Here is an 18900-nt window from a genome sequence, read left to right as displayed (position 1 = left end):
AACTTGAATACTTTATTATTAATATCGATTTGCATTGAAACAGGAACTAATACGTTACGAACAATTTAACTCAAACTTTATTTTTACCCTCAATGTTGAAAGTGAATGAACAATTGGTGCAATTTTCAATATGAATATTTCGTAGTGAAGTACTTTTTAAATCCACTTCTTGATTTGTTACTGCTGTAAACGTACTAGTACTTGGTAACTGTACATCGTTATTTCCTTCAGGCTGAAATATTTGTTTGTCATGATGACAGCACGTTGAAGTGAAATGACAGATGAGTGCAATAAAAACTTTATTGCAATAAAAACTTTATTGCACTAGTGCATGAACTTCTTTTTCCACTAAATATAGTTCAATAAAGTTTTGCTTTTTGCATGAATGTAGAAAAAGAATTTTTAATACTTAATATAATATTACATTCAGATGTAAACTCAGAATTCCAAGCTCTATGTGAAATATTTTTCGATTCAAGCGCTCAATAATGCTTTTGATTTTTTTTTGCTTTGTGCCTAGCGTAATATCGGATCAATTATAGTAATCGCGTCAGGCTCTATCCATTTCGCTGCAAGTGATTCGATAAAATCCTGTCGACCCATTTTGGTCATTCATGTTGATTGCAGATTGCTATCAGTGTAATTTCATTAGGAGACTGGGTTAGTGTTGTAGCTTCGGTTGTAACCCTAGTGAATATTAATTCGGTCGAAATCGATGCTGCGTATTTGTACCACGTCATTCAATAAACTCTGGACCATGCGCTCAGAAGGCACTCACAGTGACATACCTACCACTTCTTTTTCGTTAGTACCAAGCTTCAAAAGATGCGTGTCAAAATTTCAGAACATAGAGTTAATTCTAGATTCAGATATTGAGAAGTTAGATGAGTGTTGGAGTAAATTTCACTCTCAGAGTAATAAACGTAGATAGAGGGAGCATGTGTCATTTTCAGTATGCAAATTTTGTCCCCAACATGAACTATCAAATTTGACATGAAGCGCGCGGAAATGAAAACATATCAGTGATACGATATTTCACTCAATACGCTCTATTAGTGTGACGTCACACACCGCCATTTTTGGTTCTCCTGTCAGTGTTCGGAATCCAAACAAATAAATTGTCATTCAAATTAGTAGGGTGTCATTGAAGGATTTGGCTTATTTTCATAAATAAGAGTATTTGAGGAACGATTTCAGTATTAATTGATAGACAGGAGGAACGAGGTTAATACCAGTGAGTTTGAATCCTGTATCATTCCCTAGATTTTGTAAAAAGCCGTATTTATTAGTTGAACTTCAAGTTCGAACTTACTGGCATTAATCCTTCTGCCTTCTGTCCATCAATTAATAGTAAAATCGTTCCTTAAATAATCTTATTTATCAAAATAAGCCAATTTCTTCAACGACAACGTACTAATTTGAATGACAATTTGTTTGTTTGGATTCCGAACACTGACAGGAGAACTAGAATGGCGGTGTGAGACGTCATCACTAATAGAGCGTATTCACGAGTTTCTCCACAAATAACGCACTTCTTATGTCCCATAGTGAATCAATGTTTCATATCAACTCAAAATATATTGAAATAATAATGTTATTTGAATACGTGTATCTCCAAAAGAAATCAAGATGTCAAGGTGAAATGAAAACTGAAAGATGACGAAAAGGATGGTCCTTGATATAAAGCGTGATGAGTGTAAACACTACAAATTTCCCGAACTGTTCCACAGGGTGTTGGACTACAAATACATGTAGGATCCAGTTATTGTCCCCTGTAAATTATTGAGATGGTCAACAGGATGCTTGGAGACCTATTAGTTTCTTCAAGTGTCGAAGGCATGACAGTTTCAATGAATTTACAGGGAACGAATGGCTTTTGTATATAACTTAGAAAGGAAGAGTTAATTCTTCAAGATATCGGGTCGATTACTCGATTGTAAATCTTAGGAGATTTACTAGGTTTAGGAAAGATCGAAAACAAGACGGTTGTACCAGATGTGTCACATCTGTGTATCAGGTTCTAGTCCTTCGAGAATATTCGCATTCCAGGAATCCGCGAAGAGCTTTGTGGGCGGTACGGCAAAACTCTTGTTGGGCTAGGAGCGGTACTTGGTAGATACTTTTCCCCGATATCGGAGTGGTGCTAAAGGTGTGGTCAAGCCGAAAGAAGGGAAGTCGATATTCAGGGGAGGTCAGTAAGTTCCAGCCGGTGGACAGTTCAAGTCAAGTCGAAGACGAGTTAAGAGCAAGTTCGGTCAGTCAACTTAAGACGTACGACGTAAAGACGGTTCGCGGACTAGATTGAGACGAGTCGCGAACGGATTAAAGACGAGACGACCGAAACTAGAATTAAAGACGAAGACGTGATATTCGAAGACATTTCGTAATTAACACTCAAGTAAGAAGAATTTCAGTACCGTAGATACTGTGTTTGTACTGTAATTGTGGCTTTGTAAATATATGTAAATAATTAAAAGAGTTTAATTATTATAAACCCGAACAAAGTCACGAAGAAGAAGACGAAAGTCCAGGTAATCGAATCATACCTCTAGAGATCGATTAACCAAGCCTACATAGATGTGTTTTTTTTTTAACCTGTATGAATTATCTATCAGCATTTTTGGGGAATTTATCTGGAGTTTGTTTCAATACCTAAGAATTCATCCTCAATTTGGCGCAGAAACAATTGAAATCGATGAAAAATCGCAAAAGTTCTTGAACAACGAATTTCAGCAAAATTTCAAGTGGCCGAGTTTTTTTGCCGGTGGGTGTATCAATCAATCAACGTCAGTCAACGACAGATTTAAATATCATTTTAATTAATTTCATCCATCGTCTTGATTTGCGTCATGAAACTAAGGCTGCGCGTAAATGCGAATTTTTTTTAATCCGGTTCCTTTCCATCGATTCGTAAAATGACGACAGCTATTCAACTGACCTTTTCACCGATTCTATTCGCTCCTGTCCTCCCACGCCAACCGCGAATATTACCCCATCTTCATCTCTTCAATTGTTTCAACCCTCTTACGTCACTGACGTCACGTGGGCGTCAGCCGCTTTGACGTCAGAGCTCGGAGAGTTTGCCCGTGAATTTGGTGAGGGTGGAATGGGTTGATTCGAGCCGTATCCTGGAATTCTCTGGATTCTGTGTTAACGATCTCCTCCTCAAGTATTCATCTGGTATTTTTTGGTGAATGTGCAGGGTTTTCGAGGGTATGCCAACAGGGTTTGGTTTCGTGTTTTGGGTGTATGATAGGTTTTAGGAATTCATCAAGCCAAGTAGCTTGATATTTTAACCAACTACTTGACTTGAAAATCAAGCTCGTGAAAAATTACATACTTCAGCTTGACTTGACTTGATTTTAGATATTTATTGCTTCACTTGATATCAAGCTACTTGATATTACTTGAGCTTGATATGCACGTGTCGCACGGCATATATTTCTGCAATCTCGTGCGCGCTTTGACTAAATAAGGGGATTCCTCGAGCGCGGAGAGACTGAAGCATTCGCCAGTGTGACTTTATTAGTAGTTTTCTCACATTTATATGAAATCTATTGGTAGATTTTGGTAGTTTCAGAAATATCTTTCAAAACTTAGTCAAAATGGCCAAGGATTTTTTATCAACGCCAGCATCTTCAGCTCCTGTTAAAAAAAATATTTCTAGAACTACTCTTTCAGTTACAAAAATCCGCAATAGGTTAGGCGACAAATCTATAAGATGCCTCATGTGTCTTAGATCCTGGATGGAAACTTATTATGAAATCAAGCAAAGCCTTGAGATTTCTCAATACTAAGAAACTTTATTGTTTTATTATTTTTTACTTTGTTATGATTTATCGTGATTTAATTTATGTTTCTATTTCAAAAAAGGTGATCTTTTATGCAATGAGTTTAATAAATGAAAGTGTTTTTTCGCGAAATTCCTTCTCATTTCATCTTTTTTTTTTATTTGTGTGACATTATACATTAAAACTGCTAAAATTCAAGTAGCTTGATATGATTCAAGTACTTAATAAATAAATACTTGGCTTGACTCGAGATTGAGGAACTACTACTTGACTTGAAATCAAGTCAAGCTTAAACCAAGTAGCTTGAAAAACCAAGCCGTGAATCCCTGATAGGTTCATCATTCTTACACAATTTCTTGCAATTTAGAAAAAAAAAGGGGCGATAGCTGTTTTAATGAAATCAAGAACTTATAGTCTTGAATCTTCGAAGGATTCGGTCCTTACTTGATGGAAATAAAATAAAGTAGTAAAATTGAAGAAAGAAGTCGTAACTCAAAGTGAATTAGTGAATATCAAAGGGAACTTAAGGTTACTAATGGTAGGTTTCAAAAAAAAATTATGATGTGATGATTTAATGGACCAAATCAACAAAGGTCTAATCGTTGATCCTTCAGAGAAAGTTCTAGAGGTTTCAATCTTCCTAGAAAAATTTGGTGTATTTTAAATCGACTTAGAACTGGGCATGGTCGTTGCAAAAGTAGATATGCTCTTCGAATGGCATTCTATTGAAAGCCCATTATGTGAATGTGGTGTAGAAGAAACCCTTGACCACTTGGTGAATACTTGTCCAATTTATAAATTTGATGGTGGTTTCCAGTTTCAGATTCTTTGTTGGAATGGGTCGCTAACTTCAAATCAATATAATAGAAACTAACATTTATTACTCCTTTCTGGATCTTTTCTTTTTTGTTTTCAGTTTTAATTATGAACAGATAGTGTTGCTATCTCCGATCTCAGATAATATATCTATTCATCAAAAGAAGTTAGGAAAGCAGTGCTTTAAATTCCCGAGTACTTGGCCATCCAGATTCTGACCACACTCAACGCTAGCTTTGAAGTATATGAATTGATGACCAATTTTCTCAACTAATTTCTTCTTCAACGCTTTTTTAGTAAATTTGAACCTTTTACCATCTTCTTAATTACATGTGAGAAATGGAGACAAGAATCCAATAATCTTCTTACGTATTTATCCAGAATTTCTTAATATTGTCTGACATTGTTCTCATGATACGCTGATACGCACTCTTGACAAAAGACGTATTCAATCATTCTGACAGCATCTGCTGGCTCTTATATTGTTCCTCTTTTATCTGGAGACGTGAGCATCCAGCGGAGTCGACTGAAGTCGCTGAGGATGATCTATATTGCTCCATTTGCATAATCGAGCTTCTGGTTCAAGAATTGTTTTGAAGAGGGGTATCTTGGGAAATCTAGGTTTATGTGAATGATAATCTTTGGAATTGTTAAATGTCATTCTGTAATTATTTATTTTGAATTATTGTATAAAAGTGCCTACTTTCTCGTAGCAAATTCAGACCACAAAACAATATTAACCTGTATTCTTCCATCTTCATTCTACAACCAATGTATAATAAATTTGTATTCAATCGGATGTATTGAGCAATTTATCACAGGAATTTGGACAGAAATCAATTTTAAACATGGACTTGAATAGTACAGAATCGAATGTATGTTTTCATTAATTTTTATAAATATGAATTATAACTAATTTTCGAAGAAGCAGAGTACAGGTTCAGACACGTTGCGCAATATGATATTCAAACTGGTTGAAGAAGTTTGATTTCAAGTCAACTAGTTTGACTTGAATGTAGTATCATTTCGAAAGGCTCAGGAGCCTTTGCTTACATGAAGGGCCCCCTTTGATTTTCGAGAAAGATTCACCCCCTAAAAACATCCACACTTATTTGGAACACCCTGTAAAACTATACTGGAATTCAACCAGAAGGATCTGCATTCTTTCGAATTATTTAAAAAGAATAAGTTTCCATCAAAGGACCTAAAGGGCCAATTTACTTAGCTGTTCGTTTGTCCTCAAAAGAACAAATTATCAAAACTATAAATTATTATAATGAAATCGATAATTCGAAAAAAAGAACGAAAACAAATTAATTAAATTAATGCCGTTGCACCAATGAATTATGTATAGTGATGTTTTCCCACCTCGCCAACAAAAAGCATATAATTGGAATTCCGTTTCGACGGGATGGCCAACATTACGGTACAAATGGAATAGTCCATTCCGTGTGATATCGGAAAATTTCATTATGTAGAGCCCCAACTGGAATTGCCTGTTACAGTTTTTTCAATTACGTATCGTGCTGTCATTCTCGTTTACCTACTTTGTTTATGTTTTTGTTTAGATGAATAATTGGTTACGATACTCGATGGGAAATTTTCCTTATGTTTGTATGTCTGGTTTCGAAATTGTTGGATTTACTTTGAAGGGCTTTTTTGTACAGGGTGGGCCACGAACGATAGTACCTTCCCTAGACTTTTAAAGAGAATGGAATATTCTGTTGGACTTTGGTTTCCTAAGATGGAAACAACTATTATATCTATCTAGAGTATTTTCAGCTCTCACAACTATTAGGTGTACAACTTTGCTTCCGCCATTTTGCAATTTATGACTGTGTCGTAGATGTCATACAATAAGCTTAGGTATTTGTAAATATAACGCTATCGAAATATTAGTCGATTTATGTCTGCATCATAAAGTTAATCTTGATTAAACATGTCAGCTTACGAGCCAAATTTTCGTCATTTGCAGGAAGTTTTGATTTTCTGCTTCAATGTAAAGAAATCTGCCTCTGATGCTTATTGAATGCTCTCAAATACCTATAATGAGGTCGCTATTAGTGAAAGAACGTGCCGAGAGTGGTTTCAACGCTTCAAGCGGTGATTTTGACGTCGAATACCAGCATGGCGTTGGAGGAGAGAAGGTTTTCGAAGATGCAGAATTGGAGGTATTACTTGATCAGGACTCGTGTCAAACGCAACAAGAATTGGTAGGATGATTGGGAATGACGCAACAAGCCATTTCAAAACACCTTAAAGTCATGACAATGATTCAGAAACAAGGAAACTGGGTGCCGTACAAGTTGATGTTGAACGGCGTTTGTTTGCTTGTGAACAGCTGCTTGCAAGACAAAGACGGAAGGGATTCGCTTTGTGAGTGGAGACGAAAAATGGGTTCATTACGATGATCCCAAGCGCAGAATATCATGGGGATATCCCGGTCATGCTTCCACGTCGAAGTCACAACAGAATATTCACGGTTCCAAGGTCATGCTCAGTATTTGGTGGGTCCAGCTCGGCGAGGTGTATTATTAGTTGTTAAACCGACTGAAACAATCACAGGCGATCGTTACCGAATGCCATAAATGCGTTTGAGCCGAGCATTCAAAGATAAACGGCCGCAATACAACGAGAGACATGATTTCACAATAAAGTCTAGTAAAATTTCGGAAAAAAAACGGCGGAAGCAAAGTTGTACGCCCATGTATTTCGAATGGAACAGCCTGTTTATTAAAAATTTTTCGGTTTGTCCTAGTCTCTTGAATATTTTTGTATTCTTTAAAGAATATTTCATGGAAAAAAATTCAAATGGAAGGCAATAAATAATATACACAAGAAGTTTTGACGATATTGTGTATTTATATTTATGCTTCAGAAAATTTCGAATAGAAGTTCTGGCTATGTCTGAATTTTGTTCTGAACTTCTGGTGGAAGCATGATGATTTGCGACAAAATAAGTTTATATATTCCAAAAGTTTATTTTTTTTTTAAGTCGCAGGCCTCAGCATCGCTCGTTCCGCTTTAAGTTTCAATCCATTTAGGATGAAATTATTCTGAAATCGTACAAATTTTCTCTTGTTCTCCGGTTTTGAGTCAGAATACACGTTATGACACATTCCGCATGTTTTTGCTATCATTTGCTCTTATTGGACGTGAAGATTAAACAATTTCGTCACAATTTAATTGTTACCTTCCATTTGAACTGGATCAACTAATTACTCGAAAACTGCTAGAGCTAGAAATGAGGTATACTTATATTGCATTTCAAATATCAACGTTGTTAGTACTTATCAATATAGGTGGCAACACCAAAGCGCTGAAAGTATTCTAGATCGATAGAGCAATGGTTTACTGCCCAAGAAACCAAATTTTCAAAAAAATTGTATCTTCCATTCTCCGTATATGTCTTTATAAAATTTGTTTTTTGTTGAGGAATAAAAATAAAGGTTTCAATGCTTAATAGATGAAAATGGAATAATGGAATTGAAACAATGCTACTGGATTTGGATTTCTCGAGGTAAATGGCTCAATATATTATTCTGATCTAAATTACGATATATTTTATTCTTGAAATTAGTTTCCTCAATTTGAAATTAGGTACTTCCATGTCAAGAATTTAATGGGATATGTTGGATAATTTTCAGCGTATATCGAAATAAGCATTTAATTTCGGCATTATATATGCAATTGACACTGTTTAGCAAAGTTTAAATGGAATATGTTTTCAAAGTTTCACGGTATAGGCATGTTCTGAACAGAACGTAATTTCAGATTTGATAAAGTTTATACCGTATACAGAACTCGATAGTTTCAAGTGCTAATCGAAAATAACATATATATTCGATCCAAATATTGGTTTGACATGGTCTTTACTCCATGAAAACTAATTTTAAACCGAAAATAAAATGACACTTATTATATTTCCTTTTTTAATTATTTAAATTACAATTGTAAGCTTCTTGAGGTTTTACATTATTAATGTTAAATCTAAAGAAGTTACTGTGTGGCGAAATGATTGCTATTCATAGAATTATTGAAAGTGTAAGTATAATAACTGAAGTTTCAATACCTCAAATTCTTTTTGAATTGATTTTTCAACTGGAATTCATGGCTGAATTGAATACTTAAGATTAATTCGAAAATTTTCAGGATACATCCGATTTAACATTTAAAATATGGCTTTTAAAATCGAAAGCGCATCTTGCAGAATCGTTTTATTGTAGATTAATAGATCAAGAGATCACCAATTTATAAACAATTCCTTCTGAGTATTCACATAGGCGAAAACATTTTAATGAAATAAATATTTTAACTTACCAACATTTCCTTCTCCTGTTAGACCTGGAGACTTCCAGAATGTGACAAAAAGGACCAAGAAGATTCTTAGCGGTGTGCCCGGCCACGGCATGGCCTGGAAAATAAAAAAAAAATTGATATCGGCAATAAATTCAAGAACTTAGCGTGAGAATTCACAAATATGTGTTTTGAGCCAAAATACACGAACTAATCACAAATTATCATATTTGAAGCAATCCTTAGTTTGAAAGATAGACGAAGATATATGCTATTTCCGGTTCGACGACACATCGCTTATCCATGTGAGGCATGATATCAACTGGAAACGTAAGTAATTTCACAAGAAAGTTCAATATTTCCACATCGACCAGTTTTTCATATAAAAAGGTATGACAAAACATAATACAAAGGAGAAGTTCGAGTAGTCATTTCCTAGGGACCGCAAAGAATAGAACGAAATATATGAGAATTCCAAATCAATACATAATTTGAGGGTGATAGAATATGAATAGGGTCAACGTCGATTTCTTCTAATGAAATAACAATTTTTTATTTGATGATGAATAAATATAATGTGATATAAGGACCGAATCCATTAAAAAAAAATCATCTGTGCACCTGTTGTGACTACAATGGATAAAAACTTCAAGGCTTAGATAAGTGAAGGATCAAAAATCAATTAATCCCATGTTTGGGTGCACTTTTATTGAAGTAATAATAGAATTATGATCAGTCTCTACAAAAAAAGGCAGTCAGATTATACCTACTAAGGAACTTGGAATCACATAACCAAAGCGCTTGTTGCTGACCTGAGACCTCAGAGTAATAAACACAGATAGGGGGAGCATTTGTCATTTTCAGTAAGCAAATTTTGTCCACAACATGAACTATCAAATTTGACATGAAGAGCGCGGAAATTAAAACATATCAGTGATACGATATTTCACTCAATTCGCGAGTTTCTCCACGAAGAACGCACTTCTTATGTCCCATAGTGAATCAACGTTTCATATCAACTCAAAACATATTGAGAAGAATACCTAAGTATATCAGAAATTCAGAAAACAAATTTCAAGCGCGCCAAACGACGTGAAACAACCGATGATACAACGAGAGCAAAATTTGCCAAACCTTGGATTTCAACAGGTATAGATACAGAAAATAATAAATATTTGCTCATTATAAATTCGACAATTTGAAAAAATATCGGATTCCAAATATTCAAATTTGCATATTTAATCGGGAATCACTCGAATAAATATATTTCAGTCAATATAATATACATTCATAACGATATAGTAAAATTGTGAATTTGAAAATATATCACAATCCGTCAACGTAATCTAACAATGTTGGGGACATGTAAAAATTGCGTATACTCCCTCTATTTATGTTTATTACTCTATGGTTGAAGACACCAAAACCGGTAAAACTCTCATGTTTTCTTTGAAAATTAGAGTTTATTCGTCAATATAGTCACTCTCAAGAGTGATAGATGTATTCCTAGGCAATCACTTCTTCATTAGAGCGAAATTTATTTCCCTGGAGCATTCTTTTGACGTCTGCAAACAGCCAGAAATCATTGAGGGACAGATCTGGAAAATAAGCTTGGTGGTCAAGAAGTTAGAAGCGCAATTTTTTCAATTTGACCATGGTTTTCATCTATTTTTGACATGAGAATTATCATTGAAAGATAATTTTTTCCTTCTGGATTTCAGGATGTTTTTCCTAATTTCTTATTCTGTTGATCTATGAGGTGTAAAACATTGCTTCCGCCATTTTGCAATAGATGACTGTACCGGTAAGTGGTAGTCGAAAAAAAAGATCGTAGATGTCATACAATAAGCTCAGGTATTTGTAAACATAACGCTATCGAAATAAGTTGATTTGTGTCGGCATCATAAAGTTATTCTCGATTAAACATGTCAGCTTACGAGCCAAATTCTCGTCATTTGCGGGAGGTTTTAATTTTCTGCTTTAATATGAAGACATCTGCGGCTGAAACTTATCGAATACTCTCAAATAAATATGGTGAGGCCGTTATTAGTGAAAGAACGTACCATGGTGGTTTCAATGTTTCAAGAACGGTGATTTTGACGTCTAAGACCAGCATGGCGGTGGAAGAGAAAAGGTTTCCGAAGATGCAGAATTAGAGGCATTACTTGATCAAGACTCGTGTCAAACGCATCAAGAATTGGCAGGATCATTGGGAGTGACGTTTCAAGCCATTTTAAAACGCCTTAAAGTCATGGAAATGATTCAGAAACAATGAAATTGGGTGCCGTACGAATTGAAGCCGAGATATGTTGAACGGCGTTTGTTTGCTTGTGAACAGCTGCTTGCAAGGCAAAGACGGGAGGGATTTCTGCATTACATTGTGACTGGAGTCGAAAATAGGTTCATTACGGTAATCCCAAGCGCAATAAATCATGGGAATATCCCGGCCAGGCTTCCACGTCGACGACCAAACCGAATATTCACGGTTCCAAGGCCATGCTCAGTATTTGGTAGGACCAGCTCGGTGTAGTGTATTATGAGTTGTTAAAACCGACTGATACAATCACAGGCGATCGTTATCTAACGCAATCAATGTGTTTGAGCCGAGTTTTGAAAGGCAAACGGCCGTAATACACGAGATACATGAAAAAGTGATTTCATAGTATGCAATGCTCGACCCCATGTTGCGAAAGTGGTGAAGACATACTTGGAAACATTGGAATAGGAAGTACTACCCCACCCACCGTATTCTCCAGACATTGCTCTCTCGGACTATTACTTGTTTCGATCAATGTTTGTGCCATTGATCGAAACAATCGAAAGCCTGGCTGACCAGCACTTCTGGTCTTATGAAAAAGTAAATAATTGGATCGATTCCTGGATAGCTTCAAAAGATGACCAGTTTTTTCAACGCGGGGTTTGTACCCTGCCAGAAAGATGGGAGAAAGTAGTGGCCAGCGATGGACAAGCAGCCCCAAAGTCCCCCCTTAGTTGACGTGTTGAAAAAAGATATGAAACACGAAGTAATAATAATAATAATAATAATGAAGGTCTTTGTTCAGAACTCTCAAGGGGAAGTTCACCCAGAGGTGTTCTACCACTTAACCCTTGTTGCAAAATTAATATCACGTGCAAAATACAGTCAGAAATACAGCGAAAAAAACATACATATTTGCATATACCCATGCACGAACATAATGGAGCATACAGAAAAAAAAAATATAATATTCTACTTTCTCGGACAATCAGTATATTTAGTCAGAGGCAGCTGAAAAGATAATCCTTGATTTTTTTTCTGAATTTATCAATTTTAAGTTGTTTTAATTCATCAGGGATCACATTGTACAATCTAAATATGTTATATCTAAAACTCCTCTGAAATGTTGATGTTTTATGGTGAGGACATGATAGCAAATTTGTAACGTTACAATTGCCCATGAGACTCTAAGGACTAATTTCTAGGGGTGGTTTGGCTTATTTGGCAACAAAACTCCTACCCAGGTTTTTACAAATTTAATAAAATTAAAATATACAATGATCGATCCTTTTCACTCCAAACAAATAATAAAATAGAAACTTAACTTAAAACGATTTTAAATGAGCCACTCTGCTACTAGGATGTAAACTATCTTCAGCCTTCTGAACACCAATTCTTATCAGGAAGCTATAGTACTCCAGTCCTCATTCAACGAAGTTGGTGTGATAATGCCAGGTATTTCGCAGGAATTCTTTCAGATTCAGAGAGCAAAGTGGTCTAACATACGTACTATCCCAAATTCTGTATCTCAAGGAAGTAGTTCTTGATATTTTTCAATCCCAAGAAAGGTTCCTGTTCTAATCCCACGGGAGGTTTTCTTCGTTCTAATCCCACGGGAGGTTTTCTTCGTTCTAATCCCACGGGAGGTTTCTTCGTTCTAATCCCACGGGAGGTTTTCTTCGTTCTAATCCCACGGGAGGTGCGAGAATCCCGACACAATTCTCGCCGATAAATAAGATTCCGAGTCTCAAATTAAATTAATAATGACTGAAATCTAAATCTACTACTAAATCTACTTATTCTTGCTGGAGTCTCAATCATCATTGAAAATCTTTCAGAAAATTCTCTCCAGGAACGCGCATCTGCATTCCGACCGAAAGTACACGATATGAAACGATTAATTGACAAATTACCGCGTCTTCAAAAATTCCAGTAGCGTAACATGGAATGAAGCGTGCAAAATCGTTGCAAATTTCTATATCTTATGTTGAAATTGTGGACGTCAAATCTATAATTCAGCTTGTTGAAGAGATAAGGCGGACTTCTCTTAATTATTATATTGTGGAAAGTGCAGAGAGCATTATGTTCAAAACGAAGCCTCATCGGAAGCCGACTCAGCTCAAACAAGTAATGACCAAAAAACTCCTACGATGTTCAACTCATGAAGCTAAAGACGAAAATCTTGATTTTGTTTTCGGCCTTACTGAAATCTTATAACAATAAAAAAAAATTCCCAGTATATCACAAAAGCTGAACTTATTTTTATCTTGCCATATGGAACTTATTCGTACATCAATATCACTTAGTGTTAGTTATAATGAGTCATCATTCACGACCTTTTGTTTATCTGGATGACATCCCCGCCTCGACGCATGTTGCGTCGCCCCTTTTATCCACCAAAATCAGAACTTATCGTGTTCCAGTTTCCAGACAATCGATTTTTTGCGATGGCGGTTCAGATAAAAACACCACTCCAATAATAATAATATGTTGACGATTCGCCATACTCTCATTAGCATTCAGAGCTCGTGTGGAATTTTTTATGGGTCGTATTATTGGACAGTACACCAGTATTGCAGACTGGATGGAGAGAACGTGTTCGGAATGTGGAGCTTATTGGTTCATTAAAAGTTTTCGTAGAGACAGCAATATTGTTCACCTCTTCCTGGTCAATAATAGAGAATATTGATTTTCGAGGTTAGGAAGATAGAGATTTTATTCGTTGGAGAAAAGGACAAGTATTAGGTCAATTGGAAAGTCCCCGGTCTGAGGCGCAGATGGCGGTGCTAGTATTAAATTCATATGATTTTTAGTTAGTACCAACCTTCAAACGATACCTGTCAAAATTTGACAGCAATCCGACTATTAGTTTGTGAGATATTGCGTTTTAAGTGTAGCTACTTCTGTTATTTGAAAAAAGATGGAAAAAAAGAATTTCGTGTGCTGATAGAATATTGATTTTTGAAGAGAAAAAATACAGTTGAAGCAAAATCTTGGCTTTATGGGTCTGCACCAGGAAAATCAACCATCATTGATTGGTATGCTAAATTTAAACGTGGTGAAATGAGCACCGAAGACGGCGAACGCAGTGGACGCCCAAAAGAGGCTGTTACCGACGAAAAAATCAAAAAAGTTCACAAAATTATTTTGAATGACCGTAAAGTGAAGTTGATCGAGATAGCAGACATTGTGAAGATATCATCTGAACGTGTACATCATATCATTCACGAATATTTGTACATGAAAAAGCTGTGTGCAAAATGGGTGCCGCGCGAGCTCACAACCAATCAAAATCAACAACGTGTCAATGATTCTGAGCAGTGTTTGATGCTGTTTAAATAAACCTGAATTTTTGAGTCGATATGTGACAATGGATAAAACATGGCTCCATCATTTTACTTCGGAGTCCAATCGACAGTCAGCTGAGTGGACTGCACACAATGAACCGAATCCAACTCGAGTTCTTGTAACGTCTTCAATCAAAGTCTAATCTTTGATCCTTCATAGAAAGTTCTAGGTCTTAATCTTCCTAGGAAAATTATGTGTATTCCAAATCGACTAAGAACTGGTCATGGTTGTTGTAATAGTATGCTCTTTAAATGGCATTCTATTGATAGCCCACTATGTGAGTGTGGTGTAGAAGAAACCATTGACCACTTGGTGGATACTTGTCCAATTTATGAATTTCATGGGGGTTTCCAAGCTATCCATTCAGTTTCAGATTCTTTTTTAGAATAGGTCGCTAACTTCAAAATATAATGGAAACTAACATTCATTACTATTTTCTGGTTTTTTCCTTTTTTGTTTAAAGGTTTAGTTATAAAGTCGTCAACCGTTTGTGGAGATAAAGGATGGAGAAGATTTTGTTTGGATGAAGAAAAAGCCCTTCAATATAAATATCAGCTTATTAAAACAAATACACAAACCAGTCACTGCACTATTACGGAGAGACAGAGTTTTTGCTGAGGTTTTTATCTGTTCTCTTGTATCTTACGTTGAAATGTATGATGCCTCTGTCACATTTCCACTGCTAATACTGAGGTTACATCTACAAATGCTTTGTTGTTTGAAGTTGTTGATTTTTTGTATTGCTCTATCTCAAAAGGATATATCTATACTTTTGGCTGTCATTTGCGGAAAGTGTTGATTTTCTTCTTTCATTCGAAGAAAACGGCGGCTGAAGCGCACTGAGAAATCCAAAAAGTTTATGGAGATGGTCGAAGCGAAACAACAAAAGACTTCACCGCAACGGTATTCGAGCTCTACCATAAAGATGTTAAAAAGTTGAAGCTCACATGCTTTATCTGTCTGATTTCGGACTTCCTATATCTATCTTGGTTCAAAGATATTTCTAGAAATGGAATGATGAAAAAACAGTCACTGTTTGGATTGTCCGACTTTTGAGGTGTTTTCATGAGTCTTATCAAATATATTGAGAGAAAACTCTCAATGGGATTAAATCCTCGAAAAATACCCTTGGCTCAAATTGGCAGTAGGTGGTTGTTGCCCTATTCCACCCTTATTCCGCTTGATCTAGCATACCTGTTTACGCAACAGGTCAAAGGGCCTCAATCAAATAGCTTATTACAGCGGAAACTTGTACGGAAACCACGTTTCCATCGAGCCGTATGATCGTCCATACAGTTTGATGCTCGATCGAGTTTACGTCTCAATTAACTTCTACTATTTTATGTTCGGAGATCAAAGGGACCAGCTGGCATTTGGGAAATTGCCCTCTTTCGGGAAATAATGAGTCTTAATGGTTAAATTCGGGTGGCGTTACATCAGAAATTATGGTTGGTGATTTCGCATCGTTCTCAGATTTGTGTTACTCCTCACGAGTGAGCATGGAAGCATTTAGATCAGGTCCCTTTTGGATCTCCTGATCTTTTACTTATTTCGCAATTCTAAGTAGAGAATTTATAATCAATTGATGAGGAATCGGGTGTTCAAGATGGACGCATGAAAAATTTTCATAGTTTTCGTGATAAGTTTTTGTTGGACGTTATGACAGATTTTTTTCAATTCGATTTTTGAACTTTTTTATATCCAAAACGTATGCTGCGACATCTCATGAAGGTTCAGAAACAATTTGACGTTAATTTTGAAAATTATCCTCAAATCATAATATACAGGGTTAGAACTATTTAGAGGGCCACTACGGGGATATCGAAAACCGTAAGAAAGACAGGGTGGCTTAAATTACAAAAAAGTTGCGTTATTTAGGGATGAATATGTTGGTGTGAACAGATCCAAAATATCCCCATTGGTTCCCGAGATATCTCGAAAAAACATTAAATCAAGATTTTTTTTTTCTGTGTAACTCGTTTGTTTTTGGAGATACATTCACGAAATTTGATTTATAGTCATTATTCAATATAGAGATACTAATGGTGTCTTCAGATTTTTACTGTTTTCCATTGTTTCAGAGACGCGATAGTCAAGTGATTTCACATAACAACTCTTCAAATTTGCGTACCTAGACTCGATATTTTTGTAGAGTATGATACATTGTTGTACTGTACTCGTAATTTTTTCTTTATCACCTTATAAAGAAAACCAATTTGGTTCCATAGAAAAAATTGACTATCGCGTCTCTGAGACAATGGAAAACAGAAATAATCTTACGACACCATTAGAATCTCTATATTGGATAATGACTACAAACCGAATTTCGTGAAGTTATCTTCAGAAACAAATGAGTTATAGGGAAAAAAGAAAATCTCGATCTTCAGTTTTTTCGAGATAGCTTGGGAACCATTGGAGATATTTTTGATCTGTTAGCACCAACACACTAATCCCTAAATAACGCAACATTTTTTGTAATTTAAGCCAACCTGTATCTCTAATCTCTAACGGTTTTCGATATCCCTGTAGTGCCCCTCTAAATAGTTCTAAACGTGTATATAACCTTTTGATATTACCTTTTATTCACATTTTTGTCTCATAATCATGGAATTGAATCTGAAAAACATATCCTCTAAAAATTTTACAGCACATGATCAATGCTGAAATGGTGAAATTTAAAATGGTTATAATGGCAACACTGTTCATTATTTTTTGACATTTGTTATGTCATTTGCGTTAAGTAGGTTATGTCATTTAATCATGGAAAGATACACGTTTCAACAACGTTTAGAAATTGTTGAACTGTTTAATCAGAATCAGTGCTCATTTGTGAATACTAGGAAAAATTCAATAAGATTTCATGGACGACTTTATTCTATTATCTGAAGGCTTTTGAAGCGTGTATCTTTCCATGTTTAAATGACATAACCTACTTTATACAAATGACGTAAGAAATGTCAAAAAATAAAAAAGTGTTGCCATTATATACGAATGTATTATTCCCATTGGAAGAATTTTGGAAATTTTAATTATGATTCTGGAACGATTGACCCTAGTAATCGTATTCATCTGCTTGATATTCTCAAAAAAAATTATTGATCTAGTCAAGATATTTTCGTTGAAAGAATAAATAAAATAGTGTTTTGTAAAATTGGTACTATAGTTTTTTCCAATTTTCATGTCTCTTTTTTGACATACCAATATAATATGTATTATACCTGCCAGATGGCTGCACACCCTTAGAAGAAAAATAAACATCTGCGTAATATTGTTGAACCATATTCTGCGGTGTTTTTTCATTGATCTAAAAGGTAATAGGCCTAAACAGATAACCATACGAATCGTGGAAATAGATTGGACGAAAAAATTGCAAAACAAGAAAAATTAATTCTTTCATTTCCGAAAAGAAAATGCAGCATTATCAAATGGAAATTGGATTTTACCGCAGTAGATGAAAAAAAAACGATCCGTAAGACATTTCAAGGACACACATTTTTGCGCCCGCCTAGCATATTGTTCGTTGTTGCGTCTCAACTATTCCTCTCATTAAATATGGAAAATCTTTGAAAAATCGAACGGTAAAAACTGACCCAGTTAGAAAAACCCCCACGCTTCCATAACAATTCGAACATTACCCACATAATTTCTTCAGCAGGTGATAAAACGAACCAAACAGGTGGCCGTTCGACCCGTTGACCCAAGAACGTATGAAAATCGAACGTAACGTCGCCGTGTAAGCCGGAAACCGTATACGCCACTCACCTGTAAATAGATCACGACCAGTCACAGCATCCTCTTGGGTGGAAAACCCGTCACTCGAAAATGGGGAAATTGTCAAATGGTCGCCGTGAAAAACGTACTGAACGTGAACGGGCCAGGCCGCCTATGATTTTCCGCTCGTGAAAAGGGAAGAAACGGCTCGCGCGTGCGCGTTTTGCGCCTCGACGAAGGCGTGTGTGTGGGTTGAAAAATCGATCGTTTCGAGGGAAGAACTTCTCTATTTACGCAGAGGGTTTGTTCGTCCCTATTAGAGCCGGAATTGCAGGCGTAAAAGGAAAGATAATTCCTTGATTTTCCCCCTGATAAGGCGGGGGGGTACGGTGTTGTCGCATGTATACAGATTAAGATGAACGGGTACCTTGATAACCGCGATAATAAAACGACTGGGCGGGGATTTGCTTTTAATTATTGGATTTGACGTGGGTTTTCTTTTTTTTTTAATTATATTTGTCGGAATGTATAAGTGTCACTTGGGTGTTGAGTCCTATCGCCGACGCTCGGTAATTTTATGAAATTACATGATAATGCTTTTCGATTTAGGGTGTTATATCTTCATTACATCTATTACCTCGTTGGATATTGATTTTTGACGAAGATGATGCAACTGCGTCG

General features: G+C 35.9%; 1 protein-coding gene across 4 annotated transcripts in view; it reads right to left on the bottom strand.

The window, feature by feature from the left end:
- Positions 1–18424, bottom strand: part of LOC123679754 (receptor-type tyrosine-protein phosphatase N2) — a 47912-nt gene extending 29488 nt beyond the window's left edge. For all 4 annotated transcript variants that reach the window (XM_045617217.1, XM_045617219.1, XM_045617220.1 and 1 more), the window contains exons 1-2: positions 18271–18424; positions 8928–9021 (exon numbers count right to left, since the gene is read on the bottom strand). In XM_045617217.1, coding sequence (XP_045473173.1) covers positions 8928–9018 — 91 coding nt within the window. In that variant the 5' untranslated portion in view covers positions 9019–9021; positions 18271–18424. The remainder of the gene's footprint in view (positions 1–8927; positions 9022–18270) is intronic.
- Positions 18425–18900: the final 476 nt, after the last annotated feature.

Source organism: Harmonia axyridis, chromosome 5, assembly GCF_914767665.1.
Source record: "Harmonia axyridis chromosome 5, icHarAxyr1.1, whole genome shotgun sequence".
NCBI lineage: Eukaryota > Metazoa > Arthropoda > Insecta > Coleoptera > Coccinellidae > Harmonia > Harmonia axyridis.
The sequence above is the reverse complement of the archived record's forward strand: the minus strand, read 5'-3'. Positions and strand labels throughout refer to the sequence as shown.